At 53.4% G+C, this 22,707-nt stretch overlaps 10 protein-coding genes across 10 annotated transcripts; 6 read left to right on the top strand and 4 right to left on the bottom strand.

Annotated features, from left to right (window-relative positions):
- Positions 1–144: 144 nt before the first annotated feature.
- SAICODRAFT_174024 (uncharacterized protein) lies at positions 145–705 on the top strand. Its single transcript, XM_019165796.1, has 2 exons — positions 145–500; positions 556–705. Exon 1 carries the CDS (start codon positions 236–238, stop codon positions 497–499), a length of 264 nt encoding a protein of 87 aa, XP_019021340.1. The 5' UTR covers positions 145–235; the 3' UTR covers position 500; positions 556–705.
- Positions 706–935: 230 nt separating this feature from the next.
- Positions 936–1,540, bottom strand: SAICODRAFT_10028 (uncharacterized protein; the record flags this gene model as incomplete). Its single annotated transcript, XM_019165162.1, has 2 exons — positions 936–1,411; positions 1,468–1,540. The coding sequence occupies 2 exons, from the start codon at positions 1,538–1,540 to the stop codon at positions 936–938; spliced, it is 549 nt and encodes a 182-aa protein (XP_019021339.1).
- Positions 1,541–2,406: 866 nt separating this feature from the next.
- SAICODRAFT_85197 (uncharacterized protein) lies at positions 2,407–6,030 on the top strand. Its single transcript, XM_019171396.1, has 2 exons — positions 2,407–2,863; positions 3,030–6,030. Exons 1-2 carry the CDS (start codon positions 2,615–2,617, stop codon positions 5,997–5,999), a joined length of 3,219 nt encoding a protein of 1,072 aa, XP_019021338.1. The 5' UTR covers positions 2,407–2,614; the 3' UTR covers positions 6,000–6,030.
- Positions 6,031–8,465: 2,435 nt separating this feature from the next.
- SAICODRAFT_32008 (uncharacterized protein) lies at positions 8,466–9,198 on the top strand. Its single transcript, XM_019168082.1, has one exon. It carries the CDS (start codon positions 8,565–8,567, stop codon positions 9,123–9,125), a length of 561 nt encoding a protein of 186 aa, XP_019021337.1. The 5' UTR covers positions 8,466–8,564; the 3' UTR covers positions 9,126–9,198.
- A 110-nt stretch (positions 9,199–9,308) lies between these two features.
- On the top strand, positions 9,309–10,495 carry SAICODRAFT_32007 (glycoside hydrolase/deacetylase). Its single transcript, XM_019168081.1, has 2 exons — positions 9,309–9,556; positions 9,610–10,495. The coding sequence occupies exons 1-2, from the start codon at positions 9,487–9,489 to the stop codon at positions 10,473–10,475; spliced, it is 936 nt and encodes a 311-aa protein (XP_019021336.1). The 5' UTR covers positions 9,309–9,486; the 3' UTR covers positions 10,476–10,495.
- Positions 10,496–10,708: 213 nt separating this feature from the next.
- On the bottom strand, positions 10,709–13,023 carry SAICODRAFT_85192 (uncharacterized protein). The gene is made up of 3 exons (XM_019171395.1): positions 12,084–13,023; positions 11,006–11,992; positions 10,709–10,945 (listed from the first exon to the last, which is right to left on the bottom strand). Exons 1-3 carry the CDS (start codon positions 12,904–12,906, stop codon positions 10,788–10,790), a joined length of 1,968 nt encoding a protein of 655 aa, XP_019021335.1. The 5' UTR covers positions 12,907–13,023; the 3' UTR covers positions 10,709–10,787.
- A 383-nt stretch (positions 13,024–13,406) lies between these two features.
- On the bottom strand, positions 13,407–15,040 carry SAICODRAFT_32003 (FAD-linked oxidoreductase). The gene has a single exon (XM_019168080.1). The coding sequence runs from the start codon at positions 14,904–14,906 to the stop codon at positions 13,542–13,544; it is 1,365 nt and encodes a 454-aa protein (XP_019021334.1). The 5' UTR covers positions 14,907–15,040; the 3' UTR covers positions 13,407–13,541.
- Positions 15,041–16,491: 1,451 nt separating this feature from the next.
- Positions 16,492–17,180, bottom strand: SAICODRAFT_173822 (uncharacterized protein). The gene has a single exon (XM_019165791.1). It carries the CDS (start codon positions 17,065–17,067, stop codon positions 16,660–16,662), a length of 408 nt encoding a protein of 135 aa, XP_019021333.1. The 5' UTR covers positions 17,068–17,180; the 3' UTR covers positions 16,492–16,659.
- An 872-nt stretch (positions 17,181–18,052) lies between these two features.
- Positions 18,053–19,338, top strand: SAICODRAFT_21713 (nucleotide-diphospho-sugar transferase). Its single transcript, XM_019166456.1, has 2 exons — positions 18,053–18,533; positions 18,594–19,338. The coding sequence occupies exons 1-2, from the start codon at positions 18,094–18,096 to the stop codon at positions 19,183–19,185; spliced, it is 1,032 nt and encodes a 343-aa protein (XP_019021332.1). The 5' UTR covers positions 18,053–18,093; the 3' UTR covers positions 19,186–19,338.
- A 765-nt stretch (positions 19,339–20,103) lies between these two features.
- On the top strand, positions 20,104–22,707 carry SAICODRAFT_67819 (RNB-domain-containing protein). Its single transcript, XM_019170340.1, has one exon. It carries the CDS (start codon positions 20,109–20,111, stop codon positions 22,545–22,547), a length of 2,439 nt encoding a protein of 812 aa, XP_019021331.1. The 5' UTR covers positions 20,104–20,108; the 3' UTR covers positions 22,548–22,707.

Below are 22,707 nucleotides of genomic sequence, written 5' to 3'. Positions count from 1 at the left end.
CCGCGGGATTGAGCGAGTGGCTGTGTTGCAGCGCTGTGCCTGCCGACGTCATGGGGTTGCTCGAGAGAGGAAGGCCGACCCCCACCTCAATTGCTGGTACATAGGGACGCTGGGCATCTCCTTTGCCACGTCCAATTGCGCCGTGCAATCGTAAGTTCGTAGATCCTGTGACGTCACCCCCAACGCTGCACAACCCTTCACACACCGCCTCTCCTCCAACACCACACCACACAAAATGTCATCCACAAACACAGGCACGAACACAGGCTCTTCCGCCGCCTCCGGCGTCAAAGGAATCGCAGCTGCAATCCACGGCGCTGGCGAACAACTCCGCGGAACCTTCAACTCTGGCGTCGATGCCGCGTTCAACGACAAGGAAGGTGTTGCGAAGAATGAGGCTGTTACGCAGCAGGGACGGAATGAGGTTCAGACCGGAGAGCCCGGGTGCGGACAGGGTTTGGGTGCGAATCCGGCGAGTGGGGAGGGGAGGAGGTTGTAAGGTGAGTTGAGACGCGGTGGATTGGCTGGAGGCATGACTGACATAATACACTACAGTCTTTTCAACTGATGCGACAAACAAGGCGAAGAGGGTATGCTTGGAATGAATGCTCTTGACGGGCACAAGGAGTGTATGCTTAGCGTTTCCTGGGATGAATCCCACTGAGAGGCTTAGGGTACAGGTCCATTGCAAATGAATACTTCAGTTGAAGCTGAACAGAATCGAAATTACGTAAATGACAGGCCTGCTTAGCTAGGAAAGTGTCAAGCTTCACCTTCGTGCCTTTCAGGAGATTCAAAGTACTCCTTGATCCTAGGTCTGTTCTCCACCGCACGACAAGCCCTGTTGAGATTAGGCATGCTCGACAAATCAACTTCAAAATCGTGTACGAGTTGGTATGTCAGGATGTCCGTGTACGAGAACTGTTTAACACCAGTTAATGTTGACGTCCTGCATCAAACTCATAGGAGATCGACAACACAGGTTCACCAACCTCATCTCCCAAAAGATAGTCACCATGCTTGATCGAGTAAAAGATCTCGAACTGCCTCAAGAACTCAGGCGTGACATTCTCCTTGAAATCCTTCGCCGTAATCTCATCCCCATACACCACCTTCGACGCCCACGTACGACGGTGATCCATCCCTACGTCAGCGATACGATCACACTCATACTCCTCATCCAAATCCCTCCCAAAGTACTTCCCCAACCTTTTCGATAAATACCTTATCGTCGGGATCGATTGCGTGTAATTCCCTGTCGGCGTCTGTAGCACCGGTATCTTCCCAACAGGATTAAAACCCGAAGCGACGAACTTTTCCTTGTATTTAGGCCATTCTTTAATGGGGATACGGGAGTCTTTGTACTCGATCTCCGCTTCGTGGAGGAAGACGCGGAGGACTTCGCCGCGACCTGTGAAGACGGCGGATCAGCTTCGCTCAAACAAGGGCTACTCATCCGGTACATACCCTTCGCACCAAAGTCGTAGTAATGAACTTCCGGAATTGCGCCCTTGAACAGAATGTCGTTTCCTTTGCCCATGGCCAGTCAAAGTAGGTCAATTGATGTGGCTAGGAGCTAGAGTTGAATAAGCGGGCCGGACCCTTTTATGTTGGAATTGAGGAGCGGGGAGGAGGTACCCACTGTATCATCACGCGCCAGGGCCAACGTTGATGAAGTGCAGCTCAACTGAGCACGTTTAAACCCGCTGGTCTTGCCAGCTGCTGTGGAGATCTCTCGTGGATTCCTTGGTAAATAAACCGGCCTGCCCTCCGTTGCGCATGTGCCGTGGGTGTTCCGCCAATTGCTCTTGCGCGACATCAGTGGGTAGGGGTTCAGTTCTGCACTGGCTACAGTATGTGGGAACGTTCTCCGGCTCGTCCAATGTTGTAGCGCGCACTACCCCCAGCCACCGCGCTGACGGTGCAACGAAGATCGCAATCTTCAGATCTGTGAGGAGGTGAGGGACGGAAACACGTTCGACTCGCTGAACATCGTGCGAAAATTCAGAAATGTTGATTTGGTAAACAACATAGCCATAGCGATGCCCCGTGTAAGGTAGTAAGTAATAAACAGTTGAAGAACACTTCTTCCGAAAACACTCAAGTATTCAGACCGTTATCGGCTAATCGTAACGCCGGGTGTGGCCATCTCCTCCACTTCTGCACCTCCTTGCTTAACCTAGCATGAATGTGCTGCTGCTCGTCTCCCGTGCTCTGGATGATCGCAGCTCCCATCGATCATGCGGTCCATCTTCGTATCATTCCACCTACCTTCATCCTAGTATTCAGCTCCCATCACGGGCTGTGTTCATCGAACAATCACTGTCCATTCAGTTCACTGGCTGCATTCTTCGCTGTCAGTGCGCCAGGCCATCGCCCCAACGCGCGCGCGCTCTGCTGGAAGAAGCGACCGCCGGGGAATTTCGACAAGACCGAACAAGAAAGCCGCGACGGCCATTCACCTGCATCCTCACCCAAGTGTTGTCGAGCGAGGATAAACGGCCATCGATCTTCAACTTTCGAGGTCTGTTGTCGCTCCCTTCTTCCCTTTTCAACCCGTCGATCAACCGGCGCTTCAATCCGACCCCCTCGTTAAGCGCGCCTGTGACCGACGATGAAGTCGCTCAACCCCCTACCGACAATTGCCTCCTACTCGGCTCAGTTTCCGATTCATGTCATAGTCTTTGTTGCGTTGCTTGCTTCGACGGCTTATTTCCATTTGTTGGATATCGCTGCGACGACGCGAGTGACCGCGTGGAGTGCGTACAATTGGCGAGGTGTTGCTAGGAGAGACTTTGCTGGCCTCGGTCAGGCAAAGGTAGTTCTTCAGAATGGAGAGTGGGTTCAGGCAACAGAAACTGAGGTCAGTGAACCTTTGGGCGGAATATGGAGTGAGCACGGAAGTTGCCGAGGATTCAGGGGTTACAGTTGGTCATCTGGAATTCCTCTGTTGCGGACGTGATTCAAACCTCATAGGAGCCGTCGATTCTCTTGCATTATAGCATTGCATATGCTGACACACTGTACAGACCTCTCAGTACGCGATTGCGTTGGCCACCACTCCCTACGCTGTCTTCCCTCCGGCTCTGGAATCCGCCCTCATGCCCTCCGCCTGCCTTTCCGCATCTTCTAACGGTTGCACCCCTCTCCCACCATCGGGTTCCCTTTCTGGTTTCCTTATCGAGTCCGCTACCGCGAATGAGTGGTTGAACCCCGCCATGCGCCGGGCTCTCCATGATGCCGGATTCACCATCGCTCCTGCTGCCGGTACGTCCGAAGGCAGTGTCTGGTGGATCGGCCGCGCGGTTTACGACGTCGCTGCTAAGATTCGCCAGCTCATTGAGAAGGCCGACCGTGTCGACATCATCATCATGACAATTGGGTACTTGGCTATGCACCTTACCTTTGTTTCGCTCTTCCTTAATATGAGGACTCTGGGATCAAACTTTTGGTTGGGAGCGACGGTTTTGACGTCCAGCACATTCGCGTTCTTGTGCGCCTTGTGCACTGTTCACCAGCTTGGTATCGCCATTGATCCTGTTAGCTTGAGTGAAGGATTGCCCTTCTTGGTTATCACCGTTGGATTCGAGAAGCCCATCCTCCTCACCAAGGCTGTTTTGAAGGGAAGCTCTAGCAACAGCCCCCGCGCTATCCGCGAGGACGTCGTTGATGCTGTTCGTGCCAAGGGTCTCCTCATCGTCCGCGACTACGCCGTCGAAATTCTTGTTTTGTCTTTGGGTGCCCTGTCTGGTGTTCCTGGCTTGAAGCAGTTCTGTTTCTTGGCTGCCTGGATCTTGGGATTCGACTGCCTCATGCTCTTCACCTTCTACACCGCGGTCCTCGCCGTCAAGCTCGAGATCACCCGCATTAAGCGTCACACTACCATCCGCAAGGCTCTCGAGGAGGAGGGAATGAGCTACAAGGCTGCCGAGAAGGTCGCCATGGCCAACGATCCTCAGGTCAACAAGGAGGAGCGTGAACGCAGTTTCGGGTGGTTGTCTCTGTTCGGTGGACGCAAGGTTCGCGATGAGAGCGTTACCAGGTTCAAGCTCGTCATGGTCTCTGGATTTGTGTTGATTAACTTCTTGAATGTTTGCACTATGCCGTTCCGTCCGGCTGTTCCTGCCACTGCGGCTGCTGTCAACCCTATCGTTACTGCTGCCGCTGCGAACGTGCCTATTGATGTTTTCAGCGTCAAGTATAAGCCTTTCTTGGATGCCGCAGCGAAGTTGCTCTCTGAGGGATCTATCGTCACCATGTTGCCTCCCATCCACTTTTCGCCCATCTCTGCTGCTCCTTTGCCTAGCACTAGTGCTTACCCCAACGCTGGTAACGGCACTGTCGAGAACTTGGTTCTTGGTTTCTTGGAGTCTTGGACCAGGTCTGTTGGTGACCCGATCATGTCCAAGTGGATTGTCGTTGTCCTCGCTATCTCCGTCGGATTGAACGCTTACCTCTTCAACGCTGCTCGTTGGATTCAGGTTCGTGAGCAGAAGCCTAAGGTTGTCGAGAAGATCGTCGAGGTTATCAGGACTGTTCCTGTCCCCCGTATCGTTGCTGACGACGGCGGTCGCGCTGATTCTCCTTGCGTTGAGGAGGTCAATGGCGACGCATCTGCTCCTCGTTCTTTCGATGAGTGTGTCGAGATCCTTAAGGCTGGCAATGCGAAGAAGTTGAGCGATGAGGAAGCCGTCATCCTTGCCTTGAAGGGAAAAATTCCTGGATACGCCTTGGAGAAGATCCTCGCTGATCCCTTCCGTGCCGTCAAGATCCGTCGTGCTATGGTCTCCCGCAACTCGAACACCAAGACTCTCGAGGACAGTCTTCTTCCTTACCAGGATTACGATTACGCTCGTGTCTTGGGTGCTTGTTGTGAGAATGTCATTGGTTACCTTCCTTTGCCTCTTGGTGTTGCTGGTCCTCTTATCATCGATGGTAAGTCGTACTACATCCCCATGGCGACTACGGAGGGTGTCTTGGTTGCTTCCACGGGTCGTGGCTGCAAGGCTATCAACGCCGGTGGCGGTGCCATCACTGTTTTGACGCAGGACATGATGAGTCGTGGTCCTTGTGTTGCATTCCCTAACCTCGCCAGGGCCGGTGCGGCGAAGATCTGGTTGGATAGTGAGGAGGGACAGAAGGCGATGAAGAAGGCATTCGACTCCACCTCCCGATTCGCGAGGTTGAAGCAGTTGAAGACTGCCTTGGCGGGTACCACCTTGTACATCCGTTTCGGAACGAGTACTGGTGATGCTATGGGAATGAACATGATTTCCAAGGGTACGGAGTTTGCGTTGAGATTCATGAAGGAGGAGTGTGGATTCTACGATATGGATGTTGTGTCTGTTTCTGGTAACTACTGTACGGACAAGAAGCCTGCGGCGATCAACTGGATTGAGGGACGTGGAAAATCGGTGGTTGCTGAGGCGATCATTCCTGGTCAGGTTGTGAGGGATGTGTTGAAGTCGAGTGTGGATGCTTTGGTGGAGTTGAACATTACGAAGAACCTGGTTGGTTCTGCGATGGCTGGAAGCGTTGGTGGGTTCAATGCACATGCGGCTAACATTGTTGCTGCTGTCTTCCTTGCTACCGGGCAGGATCCGGCTCAGGTCGTTGAGTCTGCCAACTGTATCACTTTGATGAAGAACGTTGACGGAAACCTTCACATGACCGTCTCCATGCCTTCCATCGAGTGTGGTACTATTGGTGGAGGGACCATCCTGGATCCTCAGGGTGCTATGCTTGACTTGCTCGGCGTCCGTGGCCCTCACCCAGAAGTGCCCGGAACCAACGCCAAGCAGCTTGCCAGAATCATCGCCGCCGCCGTCTTGGCAGGCGAGCTTTCCCTGTGTTCCGCCCTCGCGGCCGGTCACCTCGTCAAGGCCCACATGGCACACAACAGATCCGCTGCCAACACCCCCGCTCCTTCTGGCACCGCTACGCCTGTACACCCTCTTTCTGCATTGACCCCTGCCAGCGCTGAGTCGGCAAGGAAGTGATTTATCGCTGGGGTTATCTGTAGCATGTTTTTGTAATTAATCTAGGTCTGGACGCTTTTGGGACGGACTTCACGTGGACTTCTTGGTCGACATTCTCATGATAGATGAACAGGAAAGAATACCAATCTCTATTACCACATCATCTGTTGTCCATGGATTGAGTTCAGAGCACCGGTGCCGCCCACATGCATATGCATGAGCGGTGAGCACGGGACGAGGAGACACCGATTGCAATGGAGGCAGCGGTAGATATAACATAGAAGATGTTGCAAAATAGCTTGACATGTTCCCTGTTTGCCCTCGACTTCTGTCTGGGTGCCTGCCTTAGCAGTGTCTACGTTACAGGAAATGCACGTACGTCGCCGGCGACTCGACTTACCGGTACGTACAACACCAGCTGCTTCTCCGTGGAAGTGAACCCAACGCGATCCGAGCACGTCAACAGACCGACATTCATGGAGCTTTGATCAGCTTTGTAGCTTAAGACACGTCTTCTAAGATACCCTGGCAGCAAGCATGGCGGGCTTACCCAACCTCGCCGCCAACTATAAGACCATTACGCATTCATTACAACCCGTTAGCCGCTCGGCGTCGCCCAATGATACCCGTTCAAGTGGACCATCAGACGCGTCGCGCAAGAATCAATTGAGCTTTTCTGTTCCCAATGGAAATTCGAACGCGAGTGTTGCCGATACTGGTGATAGAAAACCTGAGGTTGGTCCGGTGAGGTCCAGCGATGATGCCCGAGGAAGGAGTCCATCCGTCTCGTTCAGCAAGAATGGTGCGCATAGTCGTCCCGTCCTGCAACGAAAAGATCCAGCTACGATGCCTTCGACCACATCACCTCCTCGCCCTCCGCCTCAGAATCGACCTTCAGAACAGACCCTCGCGCTACCCCCCATGAATGCACGGTCGCGGAAAATAACGGAAGAGTCAAGGGACATGGATATAACATCAGGCTCATTCCCCGAGCCGGCCAAAGAAAGGTCAACATTGGTGAAGATTCGGGGTGCCGCCTATGTCAAGAGGCCCAACGGCGGGCTGCGTCTCGTAACGTCAGACCCAACACCATCCTTGAGGAGAGATGCGGAAAGAGGGTTGGAAGAATTTTCATCAAGGGCGAATCCTGCAGATAGCGTTGGTACACCTCCCATTGTTGATTCGTCGCGCCCCTTACCACGCGCCAACGATTCAAGGAGAAACGGGCTTGAGGCACGGATGAATGCGGCTCTGCCTAGGTCTACGGATACAGCCTTGGAGAGAACGCCTACGCTGTCTAGTTCAGACCCGGTGCTTGGACAGAAGAGAGCTTCAGAGGATAATCTTGAAGCTGACAGACCAGCTGCTGTCAGACGCAGGATCAAGCCACCTCAACCAGACGCAACCGTGGATGATCTGTTGAAGGTTTTCGAGTTTCCTCTGCTAGATGGGAATCGACTTACTGGGATTGCCTCTTCGGAACCTCAAGCAGCCCAGGCCAGTACGGACGATTTCCTCAACACGAAGCCATTCGAAAGTCGACTACCTCTTACACCTCCACAAGACGCCCAGGAGTATGCAGATCCTATTGAAAGGATTCTCAAGCTTCCCACACTTCAGATTGCGCTGCCATTAACGCCTCCGTTACCTGTGCCTCGAAGGACTATGGGACGCACACAGACAGCACCTCCAAGAGTTTCGGGCGGGGTGCTTACGCGAGACACTCTCAGAGCACTTGTACTGGAGTCATTAGCAGGTGTCCCATCCGAGGCGCTTCCACCGGTTAAATCGCCCGAGGAAGAAGATGAAAATACACCTGTGGCTATCAGGACTCTGGGATTGAGGGACGCTGTGATACACAGTCTTACTGGACAAGCACCAGGAGAGCCCAATCCTACGGAGAAGATCCCTTCACCTTTGCTTGGTCGCTTGGAGCCGGACAACTATACAGCAATGGATGACTGGGAAGAAGAGAGTATTATCATTGGCGCCTCACCCCGTCGATGTCAAACCCCATCACCCGGGACGATGAGACGGGCAAGTGTCATTGATCGCGACAGCAGCCCTGATGTTCCGCTGGCAGAGCAGAGACGGAGGCACAGAGAAGCAGACATTGATAGTAGCCCTGAAGTGTCCATGTCTCAGCTGGCTACAGGTGGTGCGTCCAGGATGCGGAGGACGCTATCTGAAGAACCCTTGGCGAATAGGGTTCCCATGGGACCTCCTGTTGGAAGGAGGGCAGAAGGTGCATATTCAGTGCACGTGGGTAACGGCCAGACGAGCTCAGGCCAACAATCACGACACCCGTCATATTATGTCCCAAACCGTGCTGCTCCAACCCTAGGCCAAGCTCCAGCTCGGATCCCATCTACGCAACAAGTTGGCAGCCAGAAGGCACACCGTCGCACGCTGCCTCCGTTGCCACGACAAGCACCATCAGCTTCATATGGCACATGGATTCAGTATGAACCAGACTCCACTCTAACCCCTCGCACACCTTACAGACGAAACCCTGACCTCTCTCTTACCGCTTACCCCATTGGCATATCAAGGGCCCCAATGAACCGCGCCCCAGGTCCTTACATAATGTCTGCTCCAGACCCCTCTACCGCTGTCCGCCGCATCACAAAGATTGTGGATAGGAAGGGACGGCCAATTCCCGAAAATGGAGGTAGAGAGTCCAAGAGTAATGTCTTGTTCCAGGAAGCGAGTGGGACGTGGAGGAGCATGAAGTTGCAGAATGCACAGGTTACAGATACGGCCGGATGGGTCAGGAGTGCGATTCGTGTCAAAACAACGACAGATGCTGCACACAAGCGGCTGAGAGAATTGGGTATTGGGATGTATGGTAAGCGGAGTGGGTCGCCGGGGAGTGTTGCGCCATCCCAGAATGCTACCCCATCACAGAAAGTTACTCCATCCCGGAGTGTTACTCCGTCTAAGAAGGGAAGTGCGGTTAGGAGTACTGCGAATGTTCAGGCGGAAGCAGCCGATGTCGATGAGAGTATGAGGATGATCATCGCGATGGAGAATACGGTGTTGCCTGTGAGGCTTAGGGGGAGGACAAAGACGCAGGAAGAGTATGATCAGGAGTTGGCGAGATTGATTTCGGATCAGTTGAATGGGTTTCGACGGAGGAGGGGTTGAACCCAAAATCATTGGTGGGTGGGTTGGCTATATTGGACTGATCGGATGGAGTTTGGGCATTTGTGATATCCCAAATAATTTAAATACCTTTCATCTTAATCATCCATATCCTACAATATCGAGCGATGAGCAACCTTATCTCCCCGCAGTCCCCGGATAGGGAAGACGCAGCAATCCGCGGCCCCGCCCACCGTCAAGAAGCAGGTGCTCATTGGACCCCGCGGCAATTGCTCGTGTGGGATCCGACACATCCGACCCGGCTGATCTCCTCTCCTGTTCTCTCCTGTCTATTTATACCTCATCAAACCCCTTCTACTGACGGATCAACACCTGCTATTGCTAAAGCTACACTCATTGCGACATGTCCACCACCGAAGGAAAGAAGAAGAGAGTCCTGGTCTCGTACGGCATTGACATCGATGCCGTCGCAGGTGTGCAGTGATACAACGCCAGCATTGTACGGGTGAACTAACGTTGTACACAGGATGGCTCGGATCATACGGCGGTGAAGACTCACCCTCCGATATCTCTCGCGGAATGTACGCCGGCCAACTCGGCGTCGAACGTCTCCTCAAACTCTTCGCAAAATACGACATTAAAGCGACTTGGTTCATCCCCGGTCACTCCCTCGAAACCTTTCCCGAGCACTGTGCCTTGATCCGCGATGCTGGGCACGAGATCGGATTACACGGGTACTCCCACGAGAACCCGGGTGATATGTCTCCGGAACAACAACGCGACGTTCTCCGCCACTCCTACAAAGTCCTCAAAGAATTCCTCGGGAAGGCACCGAGGGGCAGTGTTGCGCCCTGGTGGGAAATCTCCGCCGAGTCAGCCCAGCTCTTGATGGAATGGGGCATCGAATATGACCACTCCATGATGGAACACGACTGTCTTGCTCACTGGCTCCGCGTCGGGGACTCGTGGACCCCCATCGACTACTCCAAACCCGCCTCCCACTGGATGAAACCCCTCGAACGCGGAACCATGACCGGACTCGTCGAGATTCCGGCAAACTGGTATCTTGACGACCTACCACCCATGATGTTCATCAAGAAAGCGCCGAATTCGGGGGGATGGGTTGATCCGCATGTTATCGAGCAGATGTGGAAGGATCAGTTTGAGTATTTCTATCGGGAGTATGATGAGTTTATCTTCCCGATGACGATTCATCCCGATGTTAGTGGGAGGCCGCAGGTGTTGTTGATGCACGAGAGGATCATTGAGTGGATTAATCAGCATGAGGGTGTGGAGTGGGTCAAGATGGAGGAGATGTGTGATGATTTCAAGAAGAAGAACGCCGTACCCGAGGGTGCGGTTCTGCCGAGTGCGAAAGCGCCGGAGGAGTAAGCGACGACGTTGAGTGATGAGGATTACATATACCCATACCCTTGAGCCTAGTCATTTACCTTGATACCGAACAATACTGTATGAATTCAAACAGCCGAACCAGTACACAACATTTGCAATTTATGTTTGCCAAAACCAAGCCATGAAAGAGATGAAACGCCTTAAAACCAAGCAATCCCCGAACCAAACGCACACCACGGCCATGTCCCGTGTTTACCTCCATGTATCCGCATCACGACCTCAACGCATGAACCGGACACCCAGAATTCTGAGTATCCAACCACTGCCTTATACACGTCTGTACATCTCACGTTAGCCGCTGAGACCACTCGATCCGCAACAAGAATCGCATACCCGATGATAACTACACAAACACTCCAACCTCGCAACCGTATCCCCAACCTCAAACTCCTCGAAACAAATAACGCACTCTTGTCCTTCTATCGGGTTGTTTTCGCGTAAGATATAAACTGTGTACCCAGAAGTCAGTATCTCACACATAAGCAGAACTGATGACTTCCAAAACACACCTAGATAACGATGACCTGAGACGCTGTGCGTACCGCCTCGTCGCGATGGGCTTCCCCACATGTTCCCCTCGATACAGTCGCGGACATGTGCTTCCTTCTCTTCGTCCGTTCCCACAAGAGGACGTGCACAGATCGGACACTGAGATCCCTCATCAATCTCCTCCCCCGCAATCCCCTGCCTCGAGACCACCCCATCCCCAGCCCCAATCCCATCAGCCTCCGCCAACGTCATCTCATCCACATCCTCCGCTAACACCTCTTGAATCGGGACCTGCTCCGCACTCATCGAAACGCCCCCCACCGGCGGCAGATTCAAAGCCGCATTCTGCTCATCCCGCCAACACGCATCACAGACCCTCACCCTCTCCGTCGCACCCTCTTCCCCCAAAGCCTGCATCAACCCCTCCATTTCCAACGCCCACGGTTCCCGCACGACACGGCCAAGGGAGACTTCCATCCGGTGATCACTACAGTCATCGCAGATGACGCGGCCACAGAGACGACAGTGGTGGCGACGGAGGAAGAAAGTGAAGGGACGGGAGCAGAGAGGGCAGCGGGAGGCTTCGTCGTCGGGTTGCCAGGGTGGGCGGCCGGAAGCATCAAGGGTGGTGGTTGTGGGGTGGGCGCCGTGAGGAGGATGGAAGGGGTGGTGGGAGGAGATGTAAGATTGTGGGGCGCCGGGGGTTGAGGAGGAGCGTTGCGCTGGTGGTTGTGATGGGTTGTTTTGCGATGAGCCGGAGCCTTGTCCGCCGTCGACTGTTTCGATGATCATCTCTCGTAACCGCGCTGCATCTTCCGCATCATCTTCACTGTCCTCGCCGCCCTGACTCTCACACTCATGCTCATCTCTACTCCTCTGTGCAGCAGCAACCTCCTCCAAACTCGTAGGCGGCGTCTCAACCCCACTCCTCCCATCAAATATCGATTCCGAATTCGACCCATTCGCCTCATCATCCATTCCACCTAGCATACTCTGTCGAAGACGATCTACACGCACGCACAAGTCAGATCAAGATCCACAAACAGGGAAAGCATAACGGGTATATTGGGGTATATAATCCACAAATTTACCACATACCTTTCCGTAACCCCCTCAACAACCCCTTCAATCCGCCTTTCCTATCTCTGTCCTCAATCTCAGTCTGCGCAGCGTCGATGTATGCGTTCGGTACGCCCTCGACGCGGCGTTTCATCACCCGTACCCAGCGTCGTGCGCAGACCCAGCCCTTTTCTCGTGGCAGGCCACCTGTCCAGTCATTTTCTTCTACTTGGAAGTTCGGGGCGAATAACCATCCATCCGGTGTGCACCGCGGATCGGTTTTATCGATGTTCCATTCGTTTACCCATGACCAGACCTGTGGAGACTCAGGCGTAGGCGGTTGCGGGAGCTCAATCTCCTCTTTCCTGACTTTCGTCTCGGACGCGAGCGTGGTGGACCAATGCGCCGAGTCACCCATTCGAAGAGCTTTGGCATTTGAATGGGTGAAGGACCACCGTGCATGTTCCCATACGATCACGGGTTCGTAGACTCCGCCGTTATCACCGGCTGCTGATAATAGCGAACAAGCATACAAATCCGCTCTCGAAGCAGCGATATCGTACGCGGACTCGTGTAATGCATTCGTCACATTTACAGGGACGGAGGATAGCGAAAGGAGGTGTGCGATGATCTGGTGATGTCCTCGCGAAGCAGCAGTCATGAGCGGCGTATACCCCGTCCCCCGCGTCTTCGCACCAAGAACAACATCATGCTCCGTCAACTCCGTCGTAATCTCCAAATCCCCGTTCGAAGCGGCGATATGCAACGCCGTCCATCCATCCTTATCCGCGTGCCGGACATCCGCGCCACGGCCCAGTAACTCCTTCACGACCTCAAGGTGGCTCTTGGACACGGCTTTCATCAACGCCGTCTCGGCTTCTTTGTCGACTGCGTTGACCTCGGCTCCAGCTTCCAGCAGTTCTCGAACAACTTGTGCTTCTCCACGGTAAGCGGCATGGTGTAATGGATACCACCCCGTCACCGCATTCCTCGCATTCGGATTGTCCATATCGTACTCAACAGGCGCCGGTGTCGAAGCCTTCGACGAGACTGTCCGTTGCTGTCTTGGCGGCGTTACGGGTGTCATGTCCGGTAATGTTTGTTGCTTCAGGTGCGCGTCACCGTACAGAGGATGTGGTCCGTCCAGCGTTGGCGGATGCGTGAACCTGTGAGAAGGAGTTAATCATCAGTTCATATCCGTCCTCTCCTTCTTACGCTGGAATGGTTGATGCCATCCTTGATCACAACGACGGTTTCGATGGTGGTGGGTTCCAGGTTGTGTGCTGGTTGGGCTATGATGGCGGTGGTTGCCTATCCGGGGTAGCGTGCAGTTGATTGCGCTCATGCGGGTGCATGTTTGTGAATAAAATGGAATTAATTAAAGGCTATTCTGTGTTATCCCATGCCATGTAACCAAAAGCGCACGCCTTCTATGAATGTTCTGTTCCCCGTCTCATCCCGTTCCAAGTCGCCCAGTCCATCAACCCTTCCTCCTTATCAGGTGGACAGCCCAACCCTCCTTCCAACCTCCGCCCACCTCCTCCTCCTCTCAACCTCCCCCGCCGGACCCCCCATCATCCCCCCGTTTTCCTCCGCCCGTCTAACAAGATACGGCATCGCCTCCTCCACCTTCGCGAACGGAATCCACTTGTAGACGACGAAACCTTTCGGTGGTAGGGCGTAAGTTATGTCGTCGGACATGCCGTAGAGTTGGGCGATTGCGAAGGTTGGCCGGTTGCGAGAAGAGGAGGGCGAATAGGAGAGGAGCTGGACGGCGTTGAGAATGGAGATGTGGTTGTGTGTTGCGAGGATGACGGACATACTCCCCGGTCCTCTCTCAATCAACTCCCCCACCGCCGTATCATACGCCTGATCCGTCGTAGCCTTTGTCGGCCATACCGCGCCTTCGGGTTCTATGCTCATATACGCTCCTCGCACCAGTTTTGCACCCAATCCCCAGCCTTCGCGGAGGGATGTTTCGACGTGTTCGCGGAGGATTGAGGGAGTTGCTTGGAGGTAGAGTTGGTAGGTGTTGTACACTGTATGTGGGCCCGTGCCGGTGTTGTATTCTCGTGCGAGGGAGATGATGATCGCGTCGATTGCGTGACGGTAGTATGTCTGTTCAGCGTCAAACACGACTGGTACGCCCGCTTCCTTTGCCGCCGCTGTCATCTGTGATAGTTGGTGGTAGTTGAGGTCTCGTTTGGCGTCTTCGGTGAGTCGTGCAGCGGTTTTGAGGGTGTTGTTGTAACGTCGTAGTTGGGAATCGGAGACCATTGCCGAGAGTTTGACGGCGACCATAGTCCCTGGTACTTCCCTCGCGATCTCAATGGCTTCCATAGTAGCATTTATCGCCGCTTGGTGATCATCCTCCGTCAACCCCCCTTCCTCACCGTGATGTTCCTTCGAATACGCCAACAACGAACGAATCCCATCCGCCTTTAGTCTGTTGACTGTGTTGACAACATCCCCCACCGTCTTTCCACCACAAAAGTGATGAAAAAACGTAACACGCGCAAACGGCGCATAAAGAAACGACAGGTGCCAGTTATCGCAAAACTTGATGAACGCAATCCCCGTATTCACCACCCACGGTCTCGAACAGCATTCATACACAAATAGCGACGCAAGAAGATCATGCGTCGACAACCTCCCCAACGCACGTTCAGAAGCCTTGATAAATGCCGAATCATCCATACCTGGACCGAGTGATGATGGTGTCGAGGGCGAGGAGAGAAGAGAGTACCCGCAGATTGCGCCTCCAGCAGCGAGAATCGCCATCGCGACACCCCAGCGCGGCTTGAATGCCACCTTCGTCCACAGCGGCGGAGGAGCAGCCGGATGTATGCCATCCTCAACCATCGTCGAACCACTCGCCGGCCTCCTTATCACACACACCTTGCTCCACCGTGGTCTAAACGTCTTGCCAGTTGTATTCCTCAAGAGACCAGCCCTGTTCATCGTTTGTTCCCTGTCCGTCGGTGGGTGTACTTGGTTCATACTGTAAGTATCGCCTGGGTCTGTGCAGCAGGGCGGCGCGCGCCGACGTAACCTACCGAGAACCGTGGGAAAGCGGGGGACGACGTCGGTGAATCCCGATTGCCATAACCCTAAGTTATGTATTGAGAGTGTTGTATGGGACAGTCGCTGTCTATACTTAGAGTTACAAATGATCTCAACGTAATCTCTTCGCTCAGCTGCTTCGCAAACTCGACACCGCAGCTGACCGGATTGGGACCACCCGCATCCCTCCTCGCTAGAGTCTAGCTAGCAGTGTAGACCAATGAGATTTGCCAGGCAACCCCAGCTAAAAGTTAGTGCGAAAACGAAATCTTCTTCGCCGGAATTTGTCCACTTGGATTCTCTCCCCAACCAACTACCCATCCAACAGAGTACGCGTCGCGGCGGGACTCGCCCCCTCGGGGGTCGCTTTCCAGAATCATGCCCTGTCCTCTGAATAAGAGTGCCGGTCCGGTCCTTTTCATGGGGCTCATAGCGTGGACGGCAGGGACTGTGTGAACTCTCAGGACGTAACATCCTGAGATGAGCAGCACAGTCTCGCACATGGGCGAGAACTGGTGCAGTGTGCTTTGTTTGTATGTTCTGCTTTGGCGGTCGAGTGTTCATAAGGACACTCGTCAGCCAAAATGACATGTACAAGCTTCTACTCAGCAATACATTATCTTTATTCCGGTCTATGACAGCAGCTTACCTGGAGTACTGAGCAACATACCAGGTACCAACCGTATCATCTCCCTCTTGGATAACCATAAATGCGGAATCCGTGAACCATAACTCTACTGCAAATGCATATAGCCCGAGATTGATTTATTCTTGATGTAACCCAGCAATGCAACCGCAAATAAAGCAAGTAAAACTCCGCCGAAGAACACCGAACCCTTTTCGTACGCCATCGAATGATCATACTCCATCCTCCAAGTCTTGTGATCAGACCCTCGTCTTACAATCCGGATCCAGACATAGAGGAACTACCAGCGGCCGCATGTCTCTTCTTCGATGAAGACACCCTCGTACGGTTTGCGGTGGGTGTGGCGGATGAGACGGGAGCCGTAGGGACGGAGGTGGATGTCGCAGTGGTCGTCGACTTCAGCAACGACCGCGTCATGATACGTGCGCAGCGGGCGAGGGCCGGGGTGGAGGTGGAGTTGGAGCCTGAGGGGACGGGTTCAGAAAGGAGTCGATCGATATCGCGATTCGAAACGGGTAGGCCTAGGCATCGTCCGTCTGCTGACGTGTCGGCATATGCCGTGTACACGTAGATTGGAACCTCTCCTCATTCAGTTTTGCTGAAAGGCTGGCCATGGTGGTTAGGCCTTCGGTTCTTTCACTCTGATGGAGGAAAGGGGGTAGTAGTAGTAGTAGTAGTAGTAAAGGTAATACGTCCGCCAGATATGATGACGAATCGACGATTGTTACTCCTGTCCGCAGATAGAGTTCGATTGCGCGGGCCGGGCGAGTAACCTTAACCTTACTCAACCCTAAGTAAATTAACCGTATTACGTGACCCCGCGACCGCGACCGTAGGTAGCTACGTACATTGAGACTCTGGTTAGATCAAGACGACTCATATTGCGAAGGCCTAACCACCAGCCGTTCATCCCATCCCTGGATCCATCGCCATCCACATCATCTCTCTGTCACCGCGGACAGATCCTCCTTTCTCTCCTTTTCCAATATCACCCTGCGTCATCCTCCACATCCGCTCGAACCGCATCCCAAGGTATTCCCAATCTCCCTCCCTGGATAACGTAGCCTGTTTCTCCTCCATGATGTGGACCATGACCCTAGTTTTTCTCGTGTTCGTGCTGATGTTAGTCGAGGCTGCGAAGGAGAGGAGTGATGAGAAGAGAAGTCGAGCATGGTCGGGGTTGGAGTTGGACGCAGTGAGAGGTCCAGTACGGTAGCCGTCAACGGATGGACGAATGTGCGCCCAACCAATGAGTTGACCAGAGGAGCGAATACCGTAGGCGGCGGAGTTGGGTGTAGATAACCATCCTTGCATGAAGTCCCTGGTCCTCTCGATACCATCACCGCGGGACTGTTACTCCATTACCTCCTCGACATCGTCAACATTCAACTTCACTACTCCTCCGTCCTCTACAGCACTTCGGGTTGCAGGGGAATTCGACGAATCGACATGAACCCAGTACCGTTCAAACCACCACCCACTCCCCTCGAAACCCCACTTCGCGTAATTAATCCGTTGTACCTCGACAGCATCCAATCCAATCACCATATCTCCTCCAGGAGTCGTAGATCGAGCGTCGTGAATTTCCATAGCCCGTGAGAAGACTTGATATCCGTAGCCGAGTCTGCGGTAGGCTGGTGTAGCGATGTAATAACCGACAAACGATGCATTCTTGTGTAAGGCGAGTGTGATGATTGAGGCAATCTCATCTCCCTCCTCTGTCTTGGGATCAAGTAACCACCCGAGCAGGCGAGAGCGAGGAGGTTTGCGTCGTCGAGTCCGGGATTCCAGCCCTGAGAGGCCATGATGCGGTATTGAACCTGCTTGATCTCATCTTTAGCGGTAACCTGAACCTCGGTCATCGTAGTCATCGTTTACGCGCAGGTTGCAGTCGACAAGCTCAATGCCGAAGGATCATAAGGACTTTTGGGTTGACGAGACGGGGGTTCCGCAGCTGGCGATGGCCTGATATGGTGTTAATCGTCACGGATCTTCAAACACGTGGAGCCGGGCCCGCGGTTACTCCCTCGTCCGTCTGGTTATCAAACCTCATCGTTACTCTCCCATCCCCAACAGTCTGTCCAAACACCTCTCGCACTCATCGTCACCCGAGGGACTTTCTTATTGAACTTGACAGCTGTCAATTAAGAAAACGGTGATTTCGATCGTCAAACGTCGGTTTCCTAATTGAGTGCAGTCTACTGCAAGTCTTGCGCGGCGAAATCGGGCGCGGAGGCAGCCTACCGCGGGTAGTTCCGATCTATGACGCTTACCTTTCGCGAGGCTAAAGTCTCCACCAAAACAGCATTCACTCCAATTGCAATTGCGAGGGCATTCACCATGACGAAGAAAGGCAACTATGCGTTCATTACGTTTTTGACGTCCACGTCGTACTTACCGGGCGCCCTTCTTCTCCACCACTCAATCAAAAAACACTCGTCGTACCCCCTCCTCGTCGCACTAACCCCAAACCTCGCCGACACACCGACCCACCACGCTCTCACCACCGCTGGCATAGAAGTCCGCATTATTCCCTTTTTGCGTCCACCGCAGAAAGTAAGCGTTGTGGCAGAGAGATTCGAGGATACGTGGACAAAGTTGCGGGTGTTTGAGTTTGAGGAGTTTGAGAGGGTTGCGTTGATTGATGGAGACATGATGTTGATGAGGAATATGGATGAGGTGTTTGAGGTGTTGGATGGGAAGGAGGGGGGAGGGTGGATTGCGGCGAATCATGCTTGTGTTTGTAATTTGGATTTGTCGAGTTGGGCGCCGGAGGATTGGTATGGTGACCACTACGAGAACTTCTGTGGAAGGGTATGCTGATGGTGGATGTTGTACAGGACGAAGGAGAATTGCGCATACACGCCGTTATCGCATCCCGACGCTCTCACCAACCCAACACCCGTCACACCCACCTCACGCCGTTCCCATACCCTCCTCAACTCCGGCCTCGTCATCCTAACTCCCTCAAAATCCACAGCAGCAGCAATGTACACCTACCTCTCCACCTCCCCCCTCATTCAAACCTTCTCCTTCCCCGACCAAGACTTCCTCGCAGCCTACTTCCACAACCACTGGCTTCCCCTCGGCTGGCAATACAACGCGATCAAGACGGCGCGGTATTGGCATGTGAATATTTGGAGGGATGAGGAGGTGAAGAATTTGCATTATATTTGTGATAAGCCGTGGAAGCGGAGGGGGGTGGTTGTGAGGGAAGGGCCGGGGATGGGGGATGATTCGGAGACGCATGGGTGGTGGTGGAGGGAGTGGGATGCGATGGTTGGGGGGTGGAGGGAGAGGGGTGTTATGGGGGAAGAGGCGTTAGGTTTTGTGGAGGGGTTGGTTGATGTGGAAGGGAAGACGAAGCTTAAGGAGAACACGAGAGAGGCCGAGGGGGGAGAAGTTGTTGCGGAGAGGGAGGTCATGGCGTAAACTTCAGCTGTGCTTGATATCGTGGAGGACCCGAAGGTGACGGAGGGGGGAGTTCGGGCGCCAAGACTTTTGTTCGTGTTCAAGGGTTTGATAGCATAGGTAGATGTCGTAGATTGTGAATACACCGACCGTATTTGCTCTGTTGTTGCCGACGCTGCAATACGCTGCACCCCCTGCACCTTCTGCAGCTCTCCAAACTTTGTCTACGATACGAGTCGCCGTCCCAAAAAGTCAAGAAATCTCAACCTCGACCGCGACATACAACGACAATGTTCAGGCTCGCTTATCAAAAGCGATCCGGAGCCCTGCCATCACAGTGGAAATGCTCTCGATGTCGGCGCTTCTCGCTGTCCGCCCCTATTCGGAATCCCATAACCATGCCCGGGCGGTGGAAAGCCGACACCGAGGCCGAGTCAACAGGAGCGGATGATGAACCACAAGAACCCTCACCCATCCAAGAACTCATCATGAACCACAAAAACGACGTCGGCGACGGTATCCGTACTAAACTCCAAAGAAATGAAGCCTTAACGCACAAAATCTACAGCCTCATCCGCAAAGAAATGCGCAAAGACTACGAAAAAGACCGGAAGAACCTCCTTTTGGATCCATACACCTTTCGCGCGAGTCTCCAGCGAAGAGTTGATGAGTACCAGCGGAAAGCGGTGGATAAGCCCGTTGCGGCGATGCTCGAGGCATTGGAGAAGGAGGTGAACGAGGGGCTTAAGGATGGGGAGGATGATGGTGGAGTAGAGTGGGGTGATGTTAGTGATGGGGCGGGAGGCGGGTTTACGCTGCCCCCGCCTGGGAGCTTGGTACAGAGTGTTTATGATTCGATCAAGTTTCATGGAATTTTGTTGGAGGATAAGTTTCAGTCTGTGTGGGGTAGCAACCAACCCCTCCTCATCACCTCCAACGGTACGATGAGGGTCTTCAAGGCGAAGGATGTCCAATACGTCATCCCTGATTTCGTACCGAAGGAATTGATGGAGTCCGTGAGTGGTCCCGAGTTTTTGGTACAGAAAAATGGGTTTTCGGCAGTGGTTGAGAAAATCCTGGGACAGTTAAAGGAGTTTGAGAAGGGTGTTGCGACGAGGGAGTACGATGTCGTCAAGAAATTGCCGGAGGTGTGGGAAATGGTTCGGGATTCGGATCCGTTGCAGACGAGTTCTGTCACGACTGAGACTGTCGCGCGGATCGTATTCGGGAAGGGTGAGGGAGAGAAGGTCTCGCCAGAGGAATCGTTTGCGACGCATCGAGCGATGTGGAATGATTCTGTTCGATTTTGGGCTGACACGACAAACCACCGTATCACTTCCCGCTGGCAAGTCCGTTCCTTGGAGCGTGTCCGGGGTGATGAGATCGTTATCGATTCTGTGCGTCATCGGGATGAGAGGTTTTGGGGATTCGTCGAGAAAGCGCGGACGTTGATTGACTTCTCGACGAGGGAGATTAAGCCGGAACAGAGGAAACGTCTCCCGGACACGAAGGAGATGAGACCGATTGGGCATTATACCCCCAACCCGAAGGATGTGGTTACGTTTGACGATTATGATCGACAAATAATTAGATTCATGCGGGAAGCGATCGTGTTTTCTCGGCATGCGAGCCAATTGCAGGATTTGGGATGGTTGCGGACGACGAGTTCCCGCTTGATGAGGAGTCTGGACAGATATCAAAACGAGTTCGATATTTTGGAGCCGGAACATATCTACAATTTCTTGGTCGATATCGGGGTTTGGGCACCGTGGGAGCAGCCGGGGTTGTACAACGTCACGCTTCAGCTTCCGGGGATGGGATTCGCGCAACCCGACCGAGACCAGAAAGTGTTGGATGAGACACAATCGTTTAGCGTCGAGGATAAAATGAAGAAATGGAGGAAGGATTGGGGTGAGCTGGAGGTGTATGCCATTGATGATGCGGGCGCACATGAACTCGATGATGGGATTAGTGTCGAGGATAGAGCGGATGGGAGGTGGATTCATTTGCATATTGCGAATCCTACGGCTTTTATGGACCCAGGCCATGAGATTGCGCAGATCGCGAGGAGGCGTGGAACGACGCTTTACCTGCCAGAAGGCACGACTCCGATTTTGCCGCATGCCTGGACGAGGGGACGACTTTCCTTGGGGGCGGGAGCGGGAAAGGAGGGAATTCCGGTTTTGACGTTTAGTGCGAGGTTGGATGAGGAAGGGCGGGTTGAGGATTTCGAGGTGACGAGTGGGTTGGTGAGGAACGTAAAGACGTTTACGTATGATGACGTCGAAGACATCTTCCTCAAGCGTGGATGGGGTAAGCGGACGAGCCATAGCGGCGCGATCGGGTATATGAAGCACGAGTTTGGGTGGAATCATGAGTTGGAGGAGGGAGTGACGGAGAGGAGGTTGAGTCCCATTACGGAGCGGGATGTGGATAACTTGAAGGTGATTTGGGATGTGACGAGGGATTTCAAGAAGGAGCGGATGAGGAATGGGATGCTTCTCGTCGATAACTATAACCTCGGTATCAAGCTTCAGCAAAGACTCCCGAAGACACCACAGAATCTGGAAGCACCAGTGTTTTACGATAGGTTGCCGGGTATCAGATACGAGCTCCAACCGCAGAGTCGGAGTGTGTCGAGGGGGTTGGTCGCCGATATGGCGATTTTGGGAAACAAGATTGCGGCGATGTTTGCCCGTCGGAACAATATCCCACTCATCTACCGTTTCCAGAGTTTCAACCCTGCAAATATTACCACTCCCTGGGAGACGATTTTGGGTTCGAGGACGAATGATGGGTATGTGGCGAATGAGTATTCGGGCGCTGTTTTGGAGTGTGGCAGGGATGGGTTTGGGTTTGGGACTACGCCGGGTCCGTTCGAGCTTTTGGGTCTTACGGGGGTGGATGATGGGTATACCCGTGCTACGAGTCCGTTGAGACGGCATTTGGACATGATCGCGCATTGGAATTTCGAGGCACACATCCGTGGTGAGGAGCCTATTTTCTCGAACAAAGACTTGGAGAAAATCGGGTTGGAGGGTGGAATCCGGGAACAGCAGATTGCTGGTGTCTCGACGAGTATTGATCGTAGTTGGACTATGCGTGTACTCAAGCGCATTTTGGAAAGAGATGGAAGTTTGGAAATGAAGTCGATGGTGATGGGACAACAGCGGAGTATGAGGAGTGCGAAAGCTATGAATGTGAAGTATGGGGTTCAGTGTCTGTTGCAGTTTGATGGGATTACCAGGTTTGAGGACTTGCAGGCGGTAAAGCCTGGGAAGGTGTTTGAGGGGACGCAGCTGATGAGGTTGTACCCGGCGACGAGGCATTTTGGGGTGAGAGCGAATCTTGCTGATTTGACTCAGGAGAAGTTTGTGAAGTAGGGTTACTCCACTCGAGACATATTCCAAAGAGAACACGACTATGTAGAGCAAACACATGCTGCCAATGATTGTTTATGTGGTATATTGTAGTGTGACCGATGAATGTCAGAAAGAATAACGCCAAGTGAGACCAAAAACTCGTCAAAATCCACCTCTGCCT

This window comes from Saitoella complicata, assembly GCF_001661265.1.
Source record: "Saitoella complicata NRRL Y-17804 unplaced genomic scaffold SAICOscaffold_27, whole genome shotgun sequence".
Classification (NCBI taxonomy): domain Eukaryota; kingdom Fungi; phylum Ascomycota; class Saitoellomycetes; order Saitoellales; family Saitoellaceae; genus Saitoella; species Saitoella complicata.
The sequence above is the reverse complement of the archived record's forward strand: the minus strand, read 5'-3'. Positions and strand labels throughout refer to the sequence as shown.